Source organism: Pagrus pagrus (assembly GCF_965226575.1).
Source record: "Pagrus pagrus genome assembly, chromosome: 8".
In the NCBI taxonomy this organism is placed as follows: Eukaryota; Metazoa; Chordata; class Actinopteri; order Spariformes; family Sparidae; genus Pagrus; species Pagrus pagrus.
This window is the reverse complement of record NC_140192.1, coordinates 1,593,969-1,614,711: the sequence shown is the minus strand read 5'-3', so window position 1 is coordinate 1,614,711 and position 20,743 is coordinate 1,593,969. Positions and strand designations below refer to the sequence as shown.

General features: G+C 40.4%; 2 protein-coding genes across 3 annotated transcripts; one reads left to right on the top strand and one right to left on the bottom strand.

Annotated features, from left to right (window-relative positions):
- Nucleotides 1-1,659: 1,659 nt before the first annotated feature.
- Nucleotides 1,660-8,023, top strand: rnf181 (ring finger protein 181). Its single transcript, XM_084360739.1, has 6 exons — nucleotides 1,660-1,747; nucleotides 2,997-3,124; nucleotides 3,217-3,353; nucleotides 4,407-4,522; nucleotides 4,607-4,681; nucleotides 4,759-8,023. The coding sequence occupies exons 2-6, from the start codon at nucleotides 3,039-3,041 to the stop codon at nucleotides 4,816-4,818; spliced, it is 474 nt and encodes a 157-aa protein (XP_084216865.1). The 5' UTR covers nucleotides 1,660-1,747; nucleotides 2,997-3,038; the 3' UTR covers nucleotides 4,819-8,023.
- Nucleotides 7,172-20,039, bottom strand: LOC311261779 (transmembrane protein 150A-like). Of its 2 annotated transcripts, XR_014623185.1 has the most exons (9): nucleotides 19,966-20,039; nucleotides 15,085-15,353; nucleotides 14,219-14,266; nucleotides 14,031-14,117; nucleotides 13,504-13,571; nucleotides 11,240-11,367; nucleotides 10,969-11,146; nucleotides 10,065-10,458; nucleotides 7,172-9,173 (listed from the first exon to the last, which is right to left on the bottom strand). XR_014623185.1 is itself a non-coding variant. In XM_084360738.1 (8 exons), the coding sequence occupies exons 2-8, from the start codon at nucleotides 15,147-15,149 to the stop codon at nucleotides 10,157-10,159; spliced, it is 876 nt and encodes a 291-aa protein (XP_084216864.1). In that variant the 5' UTR covers nucleotides 15,150-15,353; nucleotides 19,966-20,039; the 3' UTR covers nucleotides 7,172-10,156. The 2 variants fall into 2 exon arrangements, 1 of the variants encoding a protein (XP_084216864.1); XM_084360738.1 differs by having other exon boundaries at nucleotides 7,172-10,458.
- Nucleotides 20,040-20,743: the final 704 nt, after the last annotated feature.

Genomic DNA, 20,743 nt, shown 5'->3' with positions numbered 1-20,743 from the left:
TTTTGGGGAAGAAAGAATTTTGAGAAAAAGTTTGAAAAAAAGTCAGAGTTTTAAGAGAAATGTCTGAAAAAAAGTCAGAATTCTGAGAAAAGTTAAAGGAAAAAAATCAGAATTTTGAGAAAGTTTTAAAAAAGTCAAAATTTTCAGAAAAAGTTATGGGGAAAAAATCAAAGTCAGAATGTTGAGGGGGGAATTAAAAAAAGTCAAAATTTTGAGAAAAAATTGGGAAGCAGTCAGAATTTTGAGAAAAGGTTAAGGGAAAAAGAGTCAGAATTTCGAGGAGAAACACTTTTGGGGGAAAGCCAGAATTTTGAGAAAAAGTTAAGGGAAATTAAGTCAGAATTTTGAGGAAAAAGTCTGAAAAAACAGTCATTTTGAGAGTAAGTTAAGGGGAAAAAAGTGAGACTTTGGAGAAAAATTTTGAAACAAAAGTAAAAAAAATGTAGAAAAAGTTAAGCGAAAAAAAAAATGTCAGGAAAAACTGTCTGAATTTTGAGAAAGAAATTGAGGGAAAAAAGTCAGAATGTTGAGAAGAGTTAAGGGTAAAAAGTCAGAATTTTTGAGAAATTTTTTTCCGTTTTTAAAAAGTCAAAATTTATTTAAAAGTTATGGGAAAAAGTCACAACAAAAAATCTCCAGGAAAGAAAAAGAATTTTCTTGAAAATGTATCTCCTGAACAAAAAAACGGACCTCCTGGAAAAATTCTAATAATAATAATTTTTTAAAAAACTATCCTGGAGAAAAGATAGAGAAAAAGAATCTCCTGGAAAATAGTGAATCTTCAGGAAAAATAAAGAATCCTGGAAAATAAATAATGTCTTGGAAAATAAAAAAATCTCCTGGAAAATAAAGAATCTCCTGGAAAATTAAAGATTCTCCTGGAAAATTAAAGATTCTCCTGGAAATAAAAGAATTTCCTGGAAAAAAGATAATCTCCTGAAAGAAAACGAATCTGAGAAAAAAATCTCCTGCAAAGACAAAAAAAATCTCCAGGAAAAAAAATAATAAGATTCTCCTGGAAAATGTATTTATTTATTCAGGATCGCCCCTTGAGATGAATCATCTCATTTTCGAGGGGGTCCTTCCACAAATGAAATAAAAGAATATCTTGAAAAAAATCCTGGAAACAAAAATCTCCTAAAAAAAAAAAAAAATCTCCTAAAAAAAATCTCGAGAAAAAAACAACAAACAAAAGAAAAGATTCTCCTGGAAAAAAAATCTCTTGAGGAAAAAGATTCTGTAATGACCCTTTTTATGTTCCTTGGTTTTAAGTTAAAAACATGTAATAAGTTTTATGTTGTTTAGTTTTACGTTAAAAACATGTAATAAGTTTTATGTTCCTTGGTTTTAAGTTAAAAACACTTAATAAGTTTTATGTTGTTTGGTTTTACGTTAAAAACATGTAATAAGTTTTATGTTCCTTGGTTTTACGTTAAAAACATGTAATACGTTTTATGTTGTTTGGTTTTACGTTAAAAACATGTAATAAGTTTCATGTTGTTTGGTTTTAAGTTAAAAACATATAATAAGTTTTACGTCGTTTGGTTTCTGGACTCAGTCTTGTAGCACTCCACAGATTCATACGTCACTTCCCGTCCCGCACCAGGTGGTGGCGGTAACGACACATCGTTGTGTCACTAACTTTCACAAGAAGAAGAAGCTTGTCTGCTCTGATTGGACAACGTACCACACGGTTGACCGCGTCATACCCGGAAGAATGACATTTTTATTGTTGCTAACATTTCAGGTAAGTGGAGCTAATTTGTTAAACCGACCAACAACTTGTGATAAAGTGTTTAATCTGCGGGCCGCCGGGTTTAGTCCGTGTTGAAGAGTCTCTGAGGCGTTAGCGTCAAACTTCAGCCGAGGCTCTGTCACAAGTCAACTAACTCTAGAAATAACCTCAATATTTTAATATGTCCTTGTTTATCAGACACTCAGTCTTATTGTAGACAGTTTCTGTATCTGCAGGGTTTCAATTCGGCTTTCATGAATTCAGTTTATAATCTAACATGAATTTGTTTGAGGGACTTTTTCACTTTAGCTTCGGCTGCTTGAACTTGTGTTGTTTGCTAGCGAGTAAAACTTTACAGTCTAATGGAAAACCGCGAAACAATTAAATAATTAATTAACGAAGGCTAAATGTTTGTGTTTAGTATCTGATCACAGGTGGAAGAAGTGCTCAGATCTTTTATTCAATTAAAACTAATATCACATTATAGAGACACTAGATTACACGTTAACGTCTTACTATCGTGATATCTCAGTACATAATTTAACTGTAGTGGGAAATAGGCCTTTTATACAACCTGTTTATTCATTGAATTAGCAGAAAATACGCTTTATCATCATATGTATCATTATCTGTTTATGACATGACCAATATTATGATGAGTTTTATCAGAAGGCCCCAATGAAACTCAAGTTTTCAAATAAATCAACTGTTGTGAAACACTTGTGACAAACATCTTTAATATAAGCAGCAGATTTTGCACTTAAACAATAAACTTTATTTAATCCAGAATGACATCAGTGCACTGAGACTGAACTTCACTGGAAATATGATGATCCAAATTACTGCGATCATAATTTTAGTGTTATAATCTCAAAAGAAAGAGTTTTCATATCACCGTGTATCAGGCAGCACGATGACACTGTTGTATTTTTAATCGGTGTATCGGCCGATAAATCAGCCAACTGAAATATCAGTCGGGTTATAATTTTAAACACTGATCACATGTTTCTGTGTAAAATCTGAACATGAAACGTAACCAGTAACTTAAGTTATCAAATTAATGTAGAGAAGTGCAAAGTATTACGACACATAAAATGGAAATACACGCGTACAAGTACCTAAAAATTGTCATGTCAGTCACAGCACTGTCGTATCTGCAGGACGTGACTGTTTTAAGAACATTTTTCAGTGTGTGTCTGCAGCTTCTCTTCATGGTCCTCACTGACACTGAACTGATCTCCTTCTTCTTCTTGTCCTCCAGGTCTCTTAATGCAAAGAGGACACAAACGTCAACGGGACCAAAATGGCTTCCTACTTTGATGAACACGACTGTGAGCCCACGAACGCTGAGGAGCAGTATCGGCAGAACGCTCTACTTGAACTGGCCAGGTGAAGCTGCTGAACACACCTCAGACTCGCTGTGAAGCTTCACGTTGACTCACGGTGTGCAGCTCTGACTGACTGTTGCTCTGTGTGTTCAGGTCTTTGATGCAGGGCCTGGACCTACTTGACTCAGGCACGTTCGACCTCTCCGACTGGGACCAGCGTCTTCCTCCTCCGGCTGCCAAAACTGCTGTTCAGACTCTCACTGTGGTCGTCATTTCTCCAGAACAAGCAGGTGACAACGTTTAGTCCAGAACGATTCAATGTGTTTTACAATCAGAGCATTTTTTTACTAACGTTCAACAAATGTTGAGGAAGAAACTGATGATGGCAGAGGGAGAGAAAATCAGCTTACAGACAGTCTCATAATAATGAGAAACTCTAAATAATGTGAAACTCTAAATAATAGGTAAGTTGTTACTTTGAGATACTAACACATTTTCATATTTTGAGCTCCTGATTCATTAATTTGAGAAAGTTTGTCTTTTCTTGTTCTTTTGCTACTTAGAGATTATTTTGAGATACTAAGTTGTTATTTTGAGGAGTTTCCTAATTTTTTTATGAAACTAACTCATTATTTGAGGAAATGTTTTTTCAAAATGTCATTTGGAGATACTTACTCGTTATTTAAAGAAACTGTTGAGTTATTTTGATAATGTTTGTTATCATTTTTATATATTAAGTAATTCATTTGATAAACTTTTGTAATTTTTATTGAAAGTTACTCGATATCATTTAGTTTGACAAACTAAGTCGTTCTTTTGAGGAATTGTTTTGAGGAAAATTCTCATTCTGAGACACTGAAATTACTTTGAGATACAAAGTGGTTATTTTAAGAAAGATTCTCACTATTTCAAGATACTAACTCTACTAGAGAAAGAGAAACACCAGAGAAAGTCTCTTATTTTGACACTATTAATGTTTTGCAATTTCTTTTTATTTTAAAATATTAAATGATTTTGAGAAACTAACTCAATATTTTCAGAAACTTGAGATTCATTATTCCAGGAAAGTTTCTCATTAAGACACTAAGAAATTATTCTGAGATATGAACTCATTTTGATAAAGTTTCTCGTTATTTTTATGATACCGAGTCTGATGGAGAGTTGTTGAACCCCAGACTTCATTTGTTGAAACAGCTTTTTGCCCGAGGAGAGATTTCTTTCCGTCAGCTGCTTCAGTGGGTTTGTTAGTGTGAAATGTGAATCTGATGCAGGAAAAGACTTTTACAAACCTGTCCTGGATTATTGACATTAGAGGGATTTAACCTGGTGTTCTGTTCTCACAGACAAAGGTCTCAAGTGTCCCGTGTGTTTGCTGGAGTTCGAGGAACAGGAGACAGTTCGAGAGATGCCTTGCAAACACCTTTTCCACTCCAGCTGTATTCTGCCCTGGCTGGGCAAGGTAACGCTCAGACTTATAGCTCAGATTTTCATTTTGGCTGCCAAGAAGTATTTTTTTTAATCTCTTGCATGTTTGTAACCGTAGACGAACTCCTGTCCGCTCTGTCGACTTGAATTACCAACTGACAATCCAGAATATGAGGAGTTTAAAAAAGACAAGGTGAGACTGATCCTCGTCCTCTAACCGTGCTCTCAGTATGGCGTCTTCACTGAATAGTTTTTCTTTCTGTCCTGCAGGAGAGAAGAAAACAGCGGGAGCACCGGCTGGAAGACCTCCACGGAGCCATGTACACATGACCCCACAGCACTGTGGTACAAAAGCCTCAGGAAATGCAAAATGCTGCGTTCATGCTATTTCATACAGAATGTAATTTTACGCTTGTTGATGGGAAATGACGTCCGTCAGCCTCATGTTTGTAGTTACGAGTCAGAAATCTCCCTAAAATTATGAAGAAATCTCCGTCACTGGAAACTCCAGCTAAATAATTCAACATTACAAACATGTTACACAATAAAAACAGCTAATTTAGGCTTAATTTCTTTTTATCTGATGTGACCAGCAGGATAACCATCTCAGAATTACATGTGACTGCTCTGGTTTGCGTAACACACTTGTTTTCCTGTTCTCTTATATGACATGGTGTGAATGCAGCATAAAGCAACAGGCTCACTGAAAGTTTAAAATGCTTGTTTTAAGTTGGATAAATGCTCTTTTCTCGCTAGTTAGGATGAATATATTTAAAGAAGAGTATGCTGTCGACAGCAGCACTGAACGTTTCACTTCAGATTCTTTATTCCTTTTTTGTACAAATGAGCTTTAAACGCACAAAAAGATCTTTGTCTGATCCACAGAAATATTTAAAAACAGACGTTTATTTTAATCAGCACCTCCTTTTTTGTTATTGAGTGTTTCCACAAAAGTAATGTTTAAAACAGAGAATTTTAAAGTGCGTTACAGCAGTGTAGTATAAGTAGTGTAAACACTTGTCTAAAGTGTTGGTGCTCGTTAAAGACAGATTAAAATTGAAGCAACAGACTTTTGGTCCGTACTTTGGCTCAAACTCAACTCAAACCGTCCCTGCTGCATTATTTTGGATCCCACTGGTTTTCTTGCGAGACCCTTCCTGCACCGCCTCTGATTGGTTACCTTCCTTGGTTGCGTTCTCTACGTGTGACTCAAACTGTTACCTCATCGTGTAGCTGCTCTGGTTAAGCCTTGTTTTATTTAACGGTTCTGATACAGCGGTTTTGAGCTGTAGTTTCCCCGGTAAACACACCGACCTGTTCGGCGAGTGTGTCTGGGCTCGTTAGGCAGAGCGGACAGGCCGGGTGTCGGCCAGATAGTCCAGAGGCACTGCAGCTGAGATAGCTGAAGAGGTCAGTATGTTTACCGGGGAAACTACATCTCACAATCTGCTGTATTAGCTCCACTACTGGCAGTTTTGTTTTCCAAACTGCAAGAAAAACAAAACCCATTAACACCAGACAACTACTGAACATGTAGTGAAAGTCCTTATGGCAAGTCTTGCCACTCGGCAGCCATCTTTGCGACGCCTGCGGGCAGTAATTTCAGGCTAACGAGACCAGGACCTGAATCTTTCAGATTCATCAGTTTTCTCGCCTTCTCCCTTCGAAAAACTTGTTGGATGTATTTAGCACAGAGCATCGGGACCATAAGGCCGTCGAGGCGTTTGCTGTACGAAAACGATAGCTGCAAGCCAATCCAGGCGAGGCAGGAAGGGTTTCGCAAGAAGTAGGATTCATAATAACGTGTCCCTGCCTGGTAAATGCCCAGACCAACACAGGCCTTCTGTTAACTTGAAGCCTGCAAGCCAAAGCAGTGGGAATTTATTTTTCTAGACTAGACTGAAGACGTTACACAACTGTTTCCACCAGCTGAGTAAACTGACCTTCATGTGTTAAATTGGTGGCGTCCCCCTTTAACTTGTCCCATGATGTTGTTTCGATGTTTGGGAGAGTCTGTCCTCTCTTCTGGCCGAGACAGAGGAACAATCTGATTTGGTTTTGATGCTTCTATATCATGTGACGCTTGCTAATTATAACCGCTTCCATGACAGCAGTAATCTGAGGAAAATATTAGTCATAAACACAAAATACTGGAGCTCTTCAACCGGCAGTGTAGAAACTGTCTGCATGTTCGTCATTCTTCATGTCGTCTGCGCAAAAGTTGTTTCTGCTTGCAAATAAAAAGACCTTTTTATGTAAAGAAACGACCACCCAAAGACTCTGTTAACCACGGCTTCACACTGTCGCTCTGTGTTTTAAAGGAACAGTTCACTCAGAAATTTAAATTCATTCATTATCTCGGGTGATGTCTTGTAGTCCACAAAACAAAACACAGCAAAACAGCGTTGCAGCATTCCTCAAACAACTGAAGTAGCTGGAGACTTGTTTTAAAATGGAAAAACAACCAAAAAAACATAAAATGTCTCCAAACAGCTCATCCAGCATAACCTCCGAAAGCCCCGAGATCCCGAATTAATTAGAAAAGACATTATTTACTATTTACAGCTAAAGATTTCATCTTAAACAAAGGTTTAAATAACATCTTTGGTGAACTGTTCCTTTAAGCAGCTCCTGTTTAAAAGAAAACAAATGTCTGTGTTTAAAGAACAGCCGATGCAAAACGTCTGCTAATAATTTATCATTTTTATTTCATATTTGAATATAAATCTCTGTCAAATGAAAATACCTAAATGATAGACAAATCATACATATTTACAGAATTTATAAAAGGAAACAAAATCATCTGTGTCGACTTGTTTTTGGGGACTCCTCTGTAACTCGTCTCTTACGTATGTTTCAAATGCAGGAAATAAGACTTAATACGTTTTTATAGACTCTTGTTTCTGTTTCTGTGTTGTTGCTGCTAGAGTTCAAGACATGTACAGGTCAGGCAGCCCAACGAACAAAGATGCCAGATGACAGCTTAGTGAGGTGTACATTTGGACAGAAAGGAAAGAAAATCCACCTTAAAGTTTTGGCCTGTGGAAGATGGTGTTGTTGTGTCGATGCTGTTACAGAAGTAATCCGACCCTGATGTGAGGGCTCATACAAGCTGCCATTTGTAGTCACACCTCGTGACTGAGTAACAGTATGGTGAAATCGGCTACAGCTGAACACAAGATTAAAAAGAAAAAGAAACAATCCGAACATGTTCCCCTGGCACAGTACGAGGGATAAGGCTAAAACAGTGCACTCATACACCTACTGCCGACACACAGAAAACCAACCAAAACTCCAGTCGTTTTTGGCAAGATCAGGATTGCTGCTGTCCCAGAAAGAAAGCTAAATAATTTGCACAAAAAAAGTAAAGAAACAGATGAAAAAGAAGAACATGGTGGAACTCTAGCTGTTACCTCCGAACATCAAACCCACAGAAGATAAAAGAGGTAGGTGATGTGACCTTTTTAAACACGTGTATTGCTGGCATCCAGTGGTTACAGGTACGATGTAGGGCAGAATACTGTGTGTGTGTGTGTGTGAAACAAAACAAAAGTTCATCTGAGTGAAACCTCGATCAGGTGGCATTAGTCAGCTTCAGTCTGAGCAGTGGTCGTTTGTGGCAGTCTGGTGTTGAGTCAGTGATCACTTGGAGAGAAATTGGCAACAGGAAATCAAACAAAAACATCAACATATGACACGTTTTCACGTCTGTGGAAGACATTTTCTGTCAATGTAAGTCAAACAATCCTGCAAGTCATTACACTGAGAAGTTATCTCAAAATGATGTGAAACTTTCTCAAAATGATGTGAAACTTTCTCAAAATGATGAGTTAGCATCTCAAAATTAGTCTCATTATTTTGAGAAACTTTTCAAAATGAGTTAGTTTCTCAAAATAATGAGTGACCTCAAAACATGAGAAACTATTAAAACAAGTTATTGTCTCATTGTTTTGAGAAACTTCCTCAAAGTTAATATCTTAAAATGAGAAACCTAAAAAATTAGCAACTCTCAACAACAAACTGGTATCTAAAAATTAGTGTCTCATTTCTGGAGATACTGACCTGAACGTTTCAATATTTTAAAATACTAACTCATAATTTTTAGAAACTTTCTCAAAATAATGAGGAACTAATTTTGAGATCCTTTTATTTTGATAGTGTCTTAGTTTTGAGTTACTAACATTCTTTGGAGAAGTTTCTCAAAGTTTCTTCTTTAAAACACTGAGAAGCCTCAATAATGAGTTGGTATCCTAAATCCTCATTATCTGGAGAACGTTTCTTATTGTTTTGTGAAACCAAGTCATTATTTTGAGAAAGTTAATCGTCACTTACAGGACGTTTCTTCATCACACGGACAGAAACGGCTTCCACACCCGTCAGTCTACAACCTGTCGGCTGTGTCTGGTCGTAACACTGCAGTAACACCATCGTGACGCCATGAGGCTTATGGCACAAAGTCTACAAGCATCATATTCACCTCGCAGTTAACCTGTGAACATCACATCGCTTCATATTTTAACAGAAAAATCATTCTCAAAACTCAAATAAGGCTTCCAAAGGTCCAGCCTGGAATTAAATCAGTGTGTGGACGAGAACTGTGACTCTGTGAATGTGTCAGATTAAGAGTTTTACCTTGTTTTACTAGCAGATTCAGGCCACTTCAAATGTCTGGGTGTCACTTTTTCCTTAAAAACAAAAAGAGCCCTGTGTTCAAATCCAACACACTGACAAAAGGCATTATTCACTCCAGTGGAGCGTAAATGAGCACATGATTGATGGCGATTATTGCACCGGACAGGACAGTCGATGAAATGTAAATGTTAGAAACAAATCATCCGATCATGCAACAACAACCGAACGGCAACTTCAGAGATTCTCAGTTCAAAGTGATTGAGACACATTCGCTGCTGGTCGTTAGAAAACAGTGACCAGGAGCTTCCTGTGCATCAGTCCTGCACTCACATGTCAATGTAATCGATTATGACCTCAAGAATGATGGCGGCTCCAGATACACGTACACATAATCATTTAAAAAATACCGTTAAAAACATCCGTGAGACCAAATGAAACTGTCGGGTGAGATGACTGATTTTTGCAGATCGTTTGACGGATCATTTACGCTTGATTGACTAAAAAAGGCTGAATGCTCGCAGCCTGAACACATACGTAACTGTTAACTACTCACTTCTCAAACATTCAGTATTTTCTACTCACTACGCAAACTCAAACATTAATTGTTATTCTCTCATTCAAAAAGTGTGCCGTGCAGAGATAAGCAAAAGGCCAAAACAGGTGGGCGTGCCAAGCGTTGGGTTGGTGGGGAGAGAAATTTAAAAAAAACTTTGTGGGCACACCAGTGATGCAGTTATTAAAAAAACTGGTTCAGAAACAAGTGACTCAAGTGAAGAAATCAACAGCCATCTTTGAAAACATTCACGGTTCCAGTGCTCAGACCGGCTCCACACATTCAGCCCTCCTCTCAACATCGCTACAGAAAACGTGACATTTGGCTGAAGTGGTTTGCACCAATGCTGGAAAAGAAATAAAAGAAAGTAGAGCAGTACAGATGGGACAACCTGGTGTTGGTCATCAGAACGTCCTGCCTTCCTGTGGGGCCCATGAAGCACCTCCGCAGTAACATTTGAGAGCTTTGGACTGCGACGCAGAGCTACAACATGGCTATGCTCTCCGGGGTACAGTTGAGATGTGTCGATGTGCTGCTTCCTCCGGGGGACTTGAGGCCTTTCGTCGCCCCACCCATCGTCGAGCCTCGGGCCCGGGGCCCTATGATCACCCCTGAGCCGTGGTGGTGACTCTGCTGCAGGCCCGCCATCATGGTCTCGCTGGTGACGGTGCCGAACTCGTAGGTGAAGGTGCCGTAGAAGACCAGGATGTCCACCGTGAAGACCCACTCGCAGATGGCCGCAGCGTGCTGCAGGACGAAGCTCTCGTGGATGAAGAAGATGCCGCCTGGGAGGAGGAGGAAGTTAAGGAGCACAAACATCTCCGGGACACAAGCAAAACAAAAAGAGCCTGAATCAAATCAATAATATAAAAGGTGTCACGATTCTAGATCGAACACGATTGGGAGAAGCATTAAGTTTTGATAATCAAGAGCAGGATATACGATTCTCACACGATTTGTTTTTTCTCTCCACTCGCCTCCTCGTGAGCGTCCAGAGGGAGAGAAAAACAAAACGAAAACACTTCAACGACGACACAGTTAGCTTAGCGTTAGCCTGCCGCTGCACTTCTAGACACCGTGTGACTTTGCTGCTGCCTGTGTCGACTTCAAAAAGAGGTTTTAGTCTCAGTTAGACCTCGTTCTTGGTTAAATAAAGGTTAATTTCAAAACCATTTCACCATTTAATTAAATAAATAAATGAAAAAAACCCTCCTAAATTAAACTTCGTGTTCAGATGTAACTACATACAGTATTTGCACAACAAGGAGGATTTCCCAGCAGTAAGTTCAGGATACTGAGGACGAGGGAGACCATAGCTCCCAGTGCCAGAGCCACTCTGAAGTGGGCCATCCAGTAGTCGAGGGCGGTCACGGCCACCCGGTAGGTGAGCACACACTGCAGGCACACAAACAGCAGCCCTGCTGGAAACGCCACTCCGGCTCCAACATAGTGAAGAGATTTGGCGTGATCGACCTGACAAACAGAGCGGTGCAGTTAGACGGTCGTCTGCACGCATCCGAGGTCCAAAGAAGAAGAAAAGAGTGCATTCATGTCAGGAAGGTTTACCTGGAAGTTTCCCACCATGACCAGACCCACAGCGTTGGTGCAGCCGGACACCAGAGCGCTGGTGTTGACCCAACATCGGTGGCTGTGTTCGATCACCTGTGCGTAGCGCAGAAGGCACACCATCACCACTGCAGGAACATGGAGAACATGTGCACATGTAAGCTGCGTCTGACACACAACACAGAACTGATGCTGCACAATACAAAAGTGAAGTCAGAGCAAACATTTAGCACCAACAAAAAATAATAAAATTCAAAACTGCAAGCAGTGATGAACGGGCCCTCGCCCCCCCACGTATTTGGGCTGTGGCGCCGTTGGAGGCCGCGCGCCCAGATGTGTGCTTGCCTGTTGCCTGTTGAAATGTCCTACCTAAATGGGATACTTGTCAGACAAAACACAACAGTGACACCTCAGTGACTTCCAGTGGGTGGCGCTATAGATATGACACAGTATTGATGCAGAGACGTGTTCAGGGTGAGCTCCTCTACATGTGTGAAAATAAAAAATCTTTTTTTTTTTTTTTGAAGAAAAATTCACTTGATTCGGCACAATTATTTTTTCAACAGAATTTCTTTTCACTCGGATGAAAAAAAGGAGTAAAAACACATGAAAAAGTAATTTAGAAAGATGATCCTGCCAACACTTTTCTTCCACTCGATCACGAGTCATAAACACAGGAGAGAAAATAATTTAGATCAGACTTAGAAAACGGATCACCAGAAAAAAACTCAAAAAACAAAAACAAAACTATTTCCCGCTTGCCCCTCAGGGCTTCCGTACATATAGGACTTTGAAAGGTCCCATGAATTTAATGGATGTTTTTACGTGATTCTTTATAAGAAAATCCACGACATGACATGAAAAGTTGATTTTGCACCCTGATCATGTTGAGTTTGTTCAGTTGTTTCAGGGATTAAAATGTACATGTTGTTCTGTTTTCACACTGAATGAGGTGTAAAACATTTTTCTTGAGATGCTGTTGAAACGCGATGCTCCTGCTCGTCCGGCTGACTGTCACATGACTGAACTCGTTCTGCTGATCTCAGACTATCTGATCTGTTTTTACTGTTGTCTCAGAGAGGATGTCTTCTGTGAACTACTGACTTCTGTGGTTACATAAGAAGGCACTTTCCTTGGCAGGCTGACCATCACGGTTAGGAAACTATGCACCTGCAGGTTACGGTCTGATGCAGCACAACCAGTGAAACACAGAACATTAAGTCAACAACAGCAATCAAAGGTCGAAAGTAAAGCATCCAGACAGCCTTTCTCGAGGGAGGACAGGAGGCCAGAAGAGACGTTTAGAAATTGAACTCTGATGAAACATGAGGAGGGAAAAGATTTAAATAATACGAGAGGAAAAGTTGACGTGAATGATGGATCGATAGTGAAAACAGCAGGAGAGCAGCGATTAAGGGCAGAGAGGGAAAATTGGGGCAGAGCTGAGTGGTGATAAAACACGACAGGAGGAGGAGGAGGAGGGAAGGAGGAAGGCCACTGAGGGTACGTGCAGGGAGAGGACGGAGGGGGAAGTGGAAGGAAAGCCGCATTCATTATTGATCAGAGAGCACAGGCTATTTCCAGCCCTCCACATCTCCTGTGGCTGACGACTGTGGGCACCGTGGAGGATTAACACAACACAGACATTTAACACTTTTAACCTCAACTGGACTCATGAATTATTGTAGTGCTACAGAGCAAAGTGCTCGAAATGAAATACAATTCACATCTTATCAGAACATTTAACTAACTTTACTGAAATGATCAGTAATTTTAATAATGCATTTTTTACAATACAGAACAAAATATGAAGTTGTTTTTACTACATTATATGACAAAAACTAAAGAATATTTTATAAACACTGCATGATTTTACACCACAGACACCACAGACAGGTTAATGAGGACAATCCACAGGGAAATAATGTTTCAAGGAATAATTCCACATTTTGAGAAATGTAGGGAAGGTGATCCTGGAGAAAGAGAGTCGATTGTTGAGTCTCGGTCCGAGCTCATCAAATACTATTTCAGTTAGTATTTCAGTCCAATGACGAGCTGGATGTGTGTGTTCAGACACAAGAGCGAGCCTGGCAAGAAGCCTGACAAGAAGCCTGGCAACATTTACCGTACAAACGTAAGAGTGGATCAAATCCTCTCACCCAAAATGCAAACTATTGCTTCAAAGAAAGAACTCATGCACTTTCTGTTTTTAATGACACAACCGTGTGTGTGTGTGTTTGTGTGTGTGGTTTTAAAGGCCTTACCCATGAAGGCTCCAACGTTGCCGATCAGGCTGAACAAGCAGCTTTCAGGAGGGAAGGAGCCACATTTACTGCAGAAGAGAAAACAGCTCAGTGTCGGAGGCAGGGAGGATAAACTTTACCTTCATATATCACAGAGTGCAAAGTCACAGTCTCTTTAACTTACATCAAGATTTCTACCATGTCTAGTCAGAAAGTGCAGGAACAAACAAAGTGATTACTATCATACATGTGTGGGCTGTAAGAGAATGTAAAACACGCGCTCTGATGTCATCTAGATGTCAAATTTAGATGAGGACTTTCCTCTACGAGTCTCATGATGCCTTTTTACAAGAGAGCTCTTGTTCTGCCGGCGGTTAGAAGCTTATTTGCAGATTAAACAAATGCAATTTATGCAAAGCGAGAGTTAATGACTGTCACAGAGCCACAACATAACAAGGTGCTAATTCATGCCTCAGGGCTTTTTGCCGACACAAAATTGCTTCTGCGCTCTGCAGAAGAAAAACAGTGACGTGCAGAGAGGAGCAGACCTGATGAGGGGGATGTCCTGGATGGTGCAGCAGGTCTTGGGGAAGCCTGGTCGGGGCAGCTCCTCTGTGCATGTCACATTGTAAGACCTGCGGCAGAGACACAATGAGTTCAGTGTCCACGTTTTAATAAACAAACATGTTGGCTAATAAAGAGTTTTTCTTCTGATCGAAAGAAGAAAATAACTCACCAGTTCTCCACAGGACAAACGTGGTGATTCATCACAGCCATGGCATACCTGTGGGCCGAGAACACAGCACCACTTACAGCGAGAAAGACTTGTGTCAGACAACTTCTTCTTCTTCTGCGTCATAATCCTTAAAAATAAGGTGTCACATATCTACGGAAGCCCTGAAGGCCAAGTGGAGAATTTGATCAGCTTTCTACGTCTGAGCTAAATTGTTTTCTCTCGTGTTCATGACTTGGAAAAGACCTTTTTCCAGGTTAGTTCTTCACTCCGACTCACACATGAAAAAAAAAATCCTCCAGATTTTTTTTCACACGATTCTTTTCCACAACTCTGTCACAAATGGGGGGAAATTATTGGGAATAAAATTATTATTTTCTTATTGACCACTTGGTTTCACACATGAAAAAAAAAAAAAAAAAATACTATTTTCCCACCCAACTTGACCCGGTTTCTTTTCCTCATAATTGGAAGATTAAAAAAAAAAAAAAATAAATAAATTCACACATGAAAAAAAATACCAGATTTTTTTTTTGCCCAATTGCTTTCACGCATAACAAAAGAAACAATAGAACATTTAAACTATATATTACATTAAAGACAAATATCAGTGGGTTTCTTCACAGTGTGAAAGAGTTGACAGCGTTATAATCCCTGCTGAAGATTATACTGGTCTTGAAAAAAGTTTCACTCAGCAGCACATGAATAAACTCAAATATTAATCAACGTTTCTGTTTGTGCTGTCCATCTTTAATGTGATCATGCAAACAGCCTGTAATGTCCACAGCCCCATAACTCTGCACTTGCAGCCCCGTCAGTACACTTGATAACGTGACGTCACTGTGTTTCACTGTGTTGCTGCAACTCACACGATCCATATTCCTGTGATGGAGAAGGCAGACAGGCTGACAGGCAGGACGATCCAGGCAGTCATTGGGCTGGCAGTGAGCTGGCTTTGGCCCAAGCATGGGGTGAGAGGGGGGCTTCGGGCGGGAGCGGCGACACGACGGGAGGGATCAGGTGGGGGTGGGTGGGGGTGCACTAACACACAGGGAAACACACAGGGGGAGACATGAGAGGAAAAAAGGGGGAATGGCACAGCTCTTCTGCTCCACAGGGCCCTGCAACCAGCAGCAACCTGAAGGGACAGTGAATACAGACTAGTGTTATTATTCATATTAATGTTATTACTGATATTAATGTTATTACTGTGTCCTGCTTGTGTTAACGTTTACTGTAAAGTCTGATCGTTGTTTCAAACTCGTTTCTTGATTTTTAGTTGCCAACGTTCACACCTGGCCAGAAGCAACAGATCACAACCAGCCTCTGGATTAATTGAAGCATATTTACAGTAATGTTCGTTAACATGGACTGACACGGAGAAATAAACTGGACAAAATTCACTCAAACTCTGCAACGTTAATGAGTAATATTACTTCCGGAGATAATTTGTATCTTTGAGTTCAGATAGACGCTAAATAAAGTCATCTGTGTGTGTTTGCGCGCCCCGAAGCATTTAATCAAACTTGAGTCAAACTTTTTGGACATGCTTAAAGGGTTTCTGCTCAGGGATGTTAATGTTTAAAGCTGATTAAACACAATTAGTTGTGTTGTATGTGTTTGGCACAAATACATCAAAAAGTATCTTTTTTTATCTTACAAATTCATTCGGATGAGGCCGGACTGGGTCTTCAGATTGAGGCGTTTGAAGCATTTGTTCTCTGATTCTGTGATTATTCTGATTTCTAGAGGAACATCAGGCTTCATGTAAACACAGCTGTGGTTGAACCGAAGTGGAAAACGGTGTTTATCCAGACAAACTCCTGCTCTAAACAAAACGGTCCAGAAGTAAGTAACAGATTTGTTTCTGCCACCTTTTCTACACTTTCACGATGTTTTATGGCGACTTCTCTTTATCTCTGTTGATTACATAAATGCTGTCAGACACGTCGCCCCTGAAGAGAAAGATAAAAGCTTCAGTCGAGGACTCAGCCAAGGTCAGCGAGCAACAACACCGGCTGGATCAGTTTACACGGCGCACAGTCACAAGTGTGTCCTTGGCTCAGAGGGAATATACAGTGAACTCGGCTCCAACTAATCCAGAAAAAGGAGCTCTTGTTCCTGCACAAAGGTCAAACTCACAAATACGCCCATGTTGAAATGATGTTACCGTTTTATACAACTTTTATAGATCTGTCTGAACTTAATTATTTCAGGGTTGAAGAAAACGTTGACACAAACGTTACAAGCTTTAACCTTTGCTCTAATTTGCATGTGTGGTTTTGTCATTTGTGATCTGATCATGTTTAAATGTTTTAATCACTCAGTACAGTAACAGTTTTAGACGCTCGCCCTCTTGTTCTCAACCAGTTACAATCATCAGTCAGTTACATATTATTAACTCGTATGTTTCCTTCTTTCAAAACTTTCAGTGTGCAGATGAAGGAAAACCAAAGCTGAACCAACCTGGAAGTGTTACTTCTGCCAAGCCAGTGAAGGCACTTTGCCTCTATGAGTACATTTAGATTTTGGACTATCACTATACTGTATATCCTTAGATTGGCTGATGGTTTATTGAGCCATTTTATAACTTCCAAAAGGTTTCTTGAGTCCTCTGTGATAGCAAACTGAATTTCTTTCTGACAAAACGAGACATTCGAAGACGTCAGCCTGTCTGGGAATTTGTGATGGCAATTTTTAACCACTAATGAGTTAATTGTTAAAAAAAAAAAATCAACAGATTAAAATAAATGTGACTTCCAGCCCTTCAGGCACTGTTAACGTAGGCTGGCAGTGTACCTGTGCTCAAATATACTTAAAATGAAATTAAGGAAAAATTCCAGACTGTACAAAGGAAAATGAACACTGAATTTAATGCAACTTTATACAAGTAAGGATCATAAAAATTGTATTTAAGACACTTTAAGGCCGGAGTATAGATGGTTTGAAGGGAGGGTCTGGTGCGGTTAAAGGTTGGGGCAAAGACTTTGCGGACAGCATGTCCATTGATACCCCCCCTCCTTATACCCTGAAAGACAATGCGTCATCCGGCCCGATGACCATCTGCCACACAGGCTCCTCCATCTGTACAGACGTCATTAAACAAACAGACGTCCACTCACACTGAGTTTATGATCGTTTGACTGCAGATCACCAGCTCTGGTTAATCAGTTTGGTGATTTTGTGAGTTCGCTGCTGACAAACACTCGTCTCTCCTCTTTGGTTTCCCTCTACATCCTAGTTACAAGTTTAAGTTTGAGTCTTTACAGGCTTTTCAAAATAAAATATTTAGCCAAGATGGAGTGACTTTTACATTAATCCAGAAGTTAGTTAGTTTTTCTTTTGTCTTTTTGTTCTAGGTTCACATTTAATGAAACAGGGATCTGGAAAAACACAGCCAGATTTTGTACAATATAAACACACACTGTCGTTCTCCTGCACTCAGCGTTCAAGTGGAGCCGAGTCCTCTTGTGGTTCGTTCCCTGCAGTCGTTCCCTCCTCTGAATGTATACAGACCGTATGGATAATCAGCAGCAGAGTGTTTGTAAAGCCTTCTGAAGTGCTGTCAAATACGGTGCTGAGGCCCGAACACTCGCTGCAAATAAAGGTTGTAGTAATGTTCGCACTAGATGGTGCAGCTTGCAAACCACAGAAGACATAAAGGAAATTATAAAAACGTGGTCTGCAGGACGTGCACAAAAATCACCTGACACTGTGGAAGTGGAGGAGGAGCAGGAGTCTCAGAGCAAACGTGGGCTCTGATGTGCATTGTTCTTGTGACAACACCCAGAGAGATCGCTCACTTTGAGAAGAAAACAGTAAAGGCCGACCTCTACTCAACCTTTAGGGCCGATGCCGATATTGGGGATTTTAAAAATCTGATACCAATATATTGGTTTATATACGCACATTTCACGGCGATACTTCAAATGCAGTTTATATATTGTGCCGCCCTGATCCACACTGCTGCGATGGTCCAGGTGACATGGCACAGAACATTATTTCTCTGTTAATCATTATTATTAAAATGAACGACATTTCTTTCTAACAGCAGCAATTAAATGCATTACACTGAAATGGTTAAAACCTGACCTCCCAACACAACATTTGGACTGAGACGGTACAGGAAATCTACCAGATGGAACGAATAACGTACTCCTTGAGACTCCGCCGATACGATAGCTGATAATTACCCGACTCTCACGGCCGATACCGATAAATAACCGATAATAGAAACTGACATTTTCTCTTATGCACACCTGAGTGTAAGGAAGGCTCAGATGCTCGTCTACATTGCGTGGCTCTACACAGGTGCAGCGGTTCGGCGTTATGACATCAGCGTGTTTATTGTTCTTCTCTGTTTTTATTGGCTGCTCACAAAACAACTTTACAGGCGTATACCACCACCTACCGTGTGTAGATGCCACACTTGTTAAGTCAACAAAAGCAATTTGGCTTTGTGTCATCAGCTGGCTATAGTTTCTTTATCTGCCGATAACCAATAATGTACATTTTCTATTAACGGGCTGATAATTTATCTGTCCGATGTATATCGTGCATTTCTACCTAAAACTGCTGCGATATTCTTCAAAAGGCTTGATGGGAACATGGACAGTGACGGTCATGCACGTACAGGCAAAACGTAACGTTTAAGTTGTGATCTCCAAGATTTCCACAAGCAACAATCTCAGGTGTATTTCTGGACCTCACAGCTTCCCGGAGATACAGTGTCACCTGTGTGACGTCAGTCTGTTACCAGCTGGAAAACAGTTTGCACCTTTTATTTTAAGTTTCATCGTCCGCTGTTATCGATCTTTTCTGTTTGTTTGGCCACAGCCGTTAACAGTAACATTAACTCTGAACGCTAGCAGAGACCAGGACACACAAAACTGTTACGTCGCATGTGAACCACCTCCTCTCTCTGGCCGACCGACCACTGCTGGGGGAACGCGTCACTAACGCGTCACTAACTCGTCACTAACGCGTCAGTAACTCTGCGCCGCTTGTGATTTTACAGTGTTCATCTTTGGTATTACAGCAAATGCAAGAGCTTTCATCAGTGGGCCAGAGGCTCAGTCATCATTGTGTTACCTCATTCAGCGGTAGATAGTCACTGAACAGATATTTATTTACATGAAGATCTTCCAGATTATTACTTTAAACTCTTCAACATTTTATAAAAGACAGTAGATACACTGATGAAAGTTCCCCAACAGGCTGCAGATGCTACAGTAAGACGCACAGTACATATATTTACAACCTTTCCTGCCAAGCCTCTCAGAAACAGCTGATTAAAGCAGGATATTGTGTTAATTAAAGGAAATACTGTGTGTGTGTGTGTGTGTGTGTGTGTGTGTGTGTTCAGGGGGGCCATGACACCCCCACCCCCCGCAGCCATTCACAGGAAATACTCGCCTCTGTACTTGTGAGACTCGATACAACTGTGACAATATATTTATATAAACACATTCACGTTTTTATCCACTTCCCTTCGAGCGGAGGACCGACCCGCCGGGGCGACATCACTGAGCCCGGCTGCCTGCTCTCCCGGACCGGGAAGCGGCGGCGTTAGCCTGTTAGCTTCCTCCTAGCTAGCTGTTAGCTCGCACTTTAGTTGTCTTGACTTGACTCTTGGCCGCATCTTGATTTCCGCTAACATAAGCGATCGGCGGCTACAGGAGAGACAGTCGGCGGACACGGACAGCGACGCGACGGAGACAGACGGAGGACATGAACGAGGGGACACCTACCTTCAACCTGCTCTGCCCACCACAGACCGCAACAACCTTGGTTTCCCTTTAAAAACAGCGTTTTCTTAGCAGATGATGCTAGCCGCCAAAACAACGTCCGGTTAGGATTTTCAAAATAAGACGTCGCGATAATGGATCTTATTACAAACGCATATTTATTTATTTCTGTCTTTCTTTTTTACACAAACACACACCTTTGTTTTAACATGAGTGTATAAATATAGAAGATGCTCACAAACACAATAATCACATATGTTGGAGGGATGCGCCTGAGTTTATCCTGCAGCCGATAAACAGAGATACCTGCAGAATAAATCACCTTAAATGTCACATTTACCTACATAACTTTCACTACGTGTTCAATCTTGTTTATCTTAATATGATTATTCTTTCTGATGGATATGACGCTTTTATTTGTTGATTCTCTGGTCTGATGTGGCCTGTGACTTGACGCAGCTCTCAGTGGTCAGGCCCTGCTGTGTCTGCTCCAGTGGGAACTTTGATTTAAAGAGAAAAACATGTTTGTGGGACCACAAACCTGTCAGTTCATCTGGCTTTTGATCCACAAAATTAATGTTGAGCAGGCTGCTGGTAATAAGAAAGTTACACATTTAAAATGTCTTTGAAATTACCCCCGAGTTACCACAACAATATCTCAAAATGTATTGAATATTACCCAGAATGATCTAATAATAATATTCTGCTATTTTCCAACCAGCAGTAAATAAACAACTAATCATTTCTGATTCTTCTGTCTGACTTCTGCAGCTCATTGTCA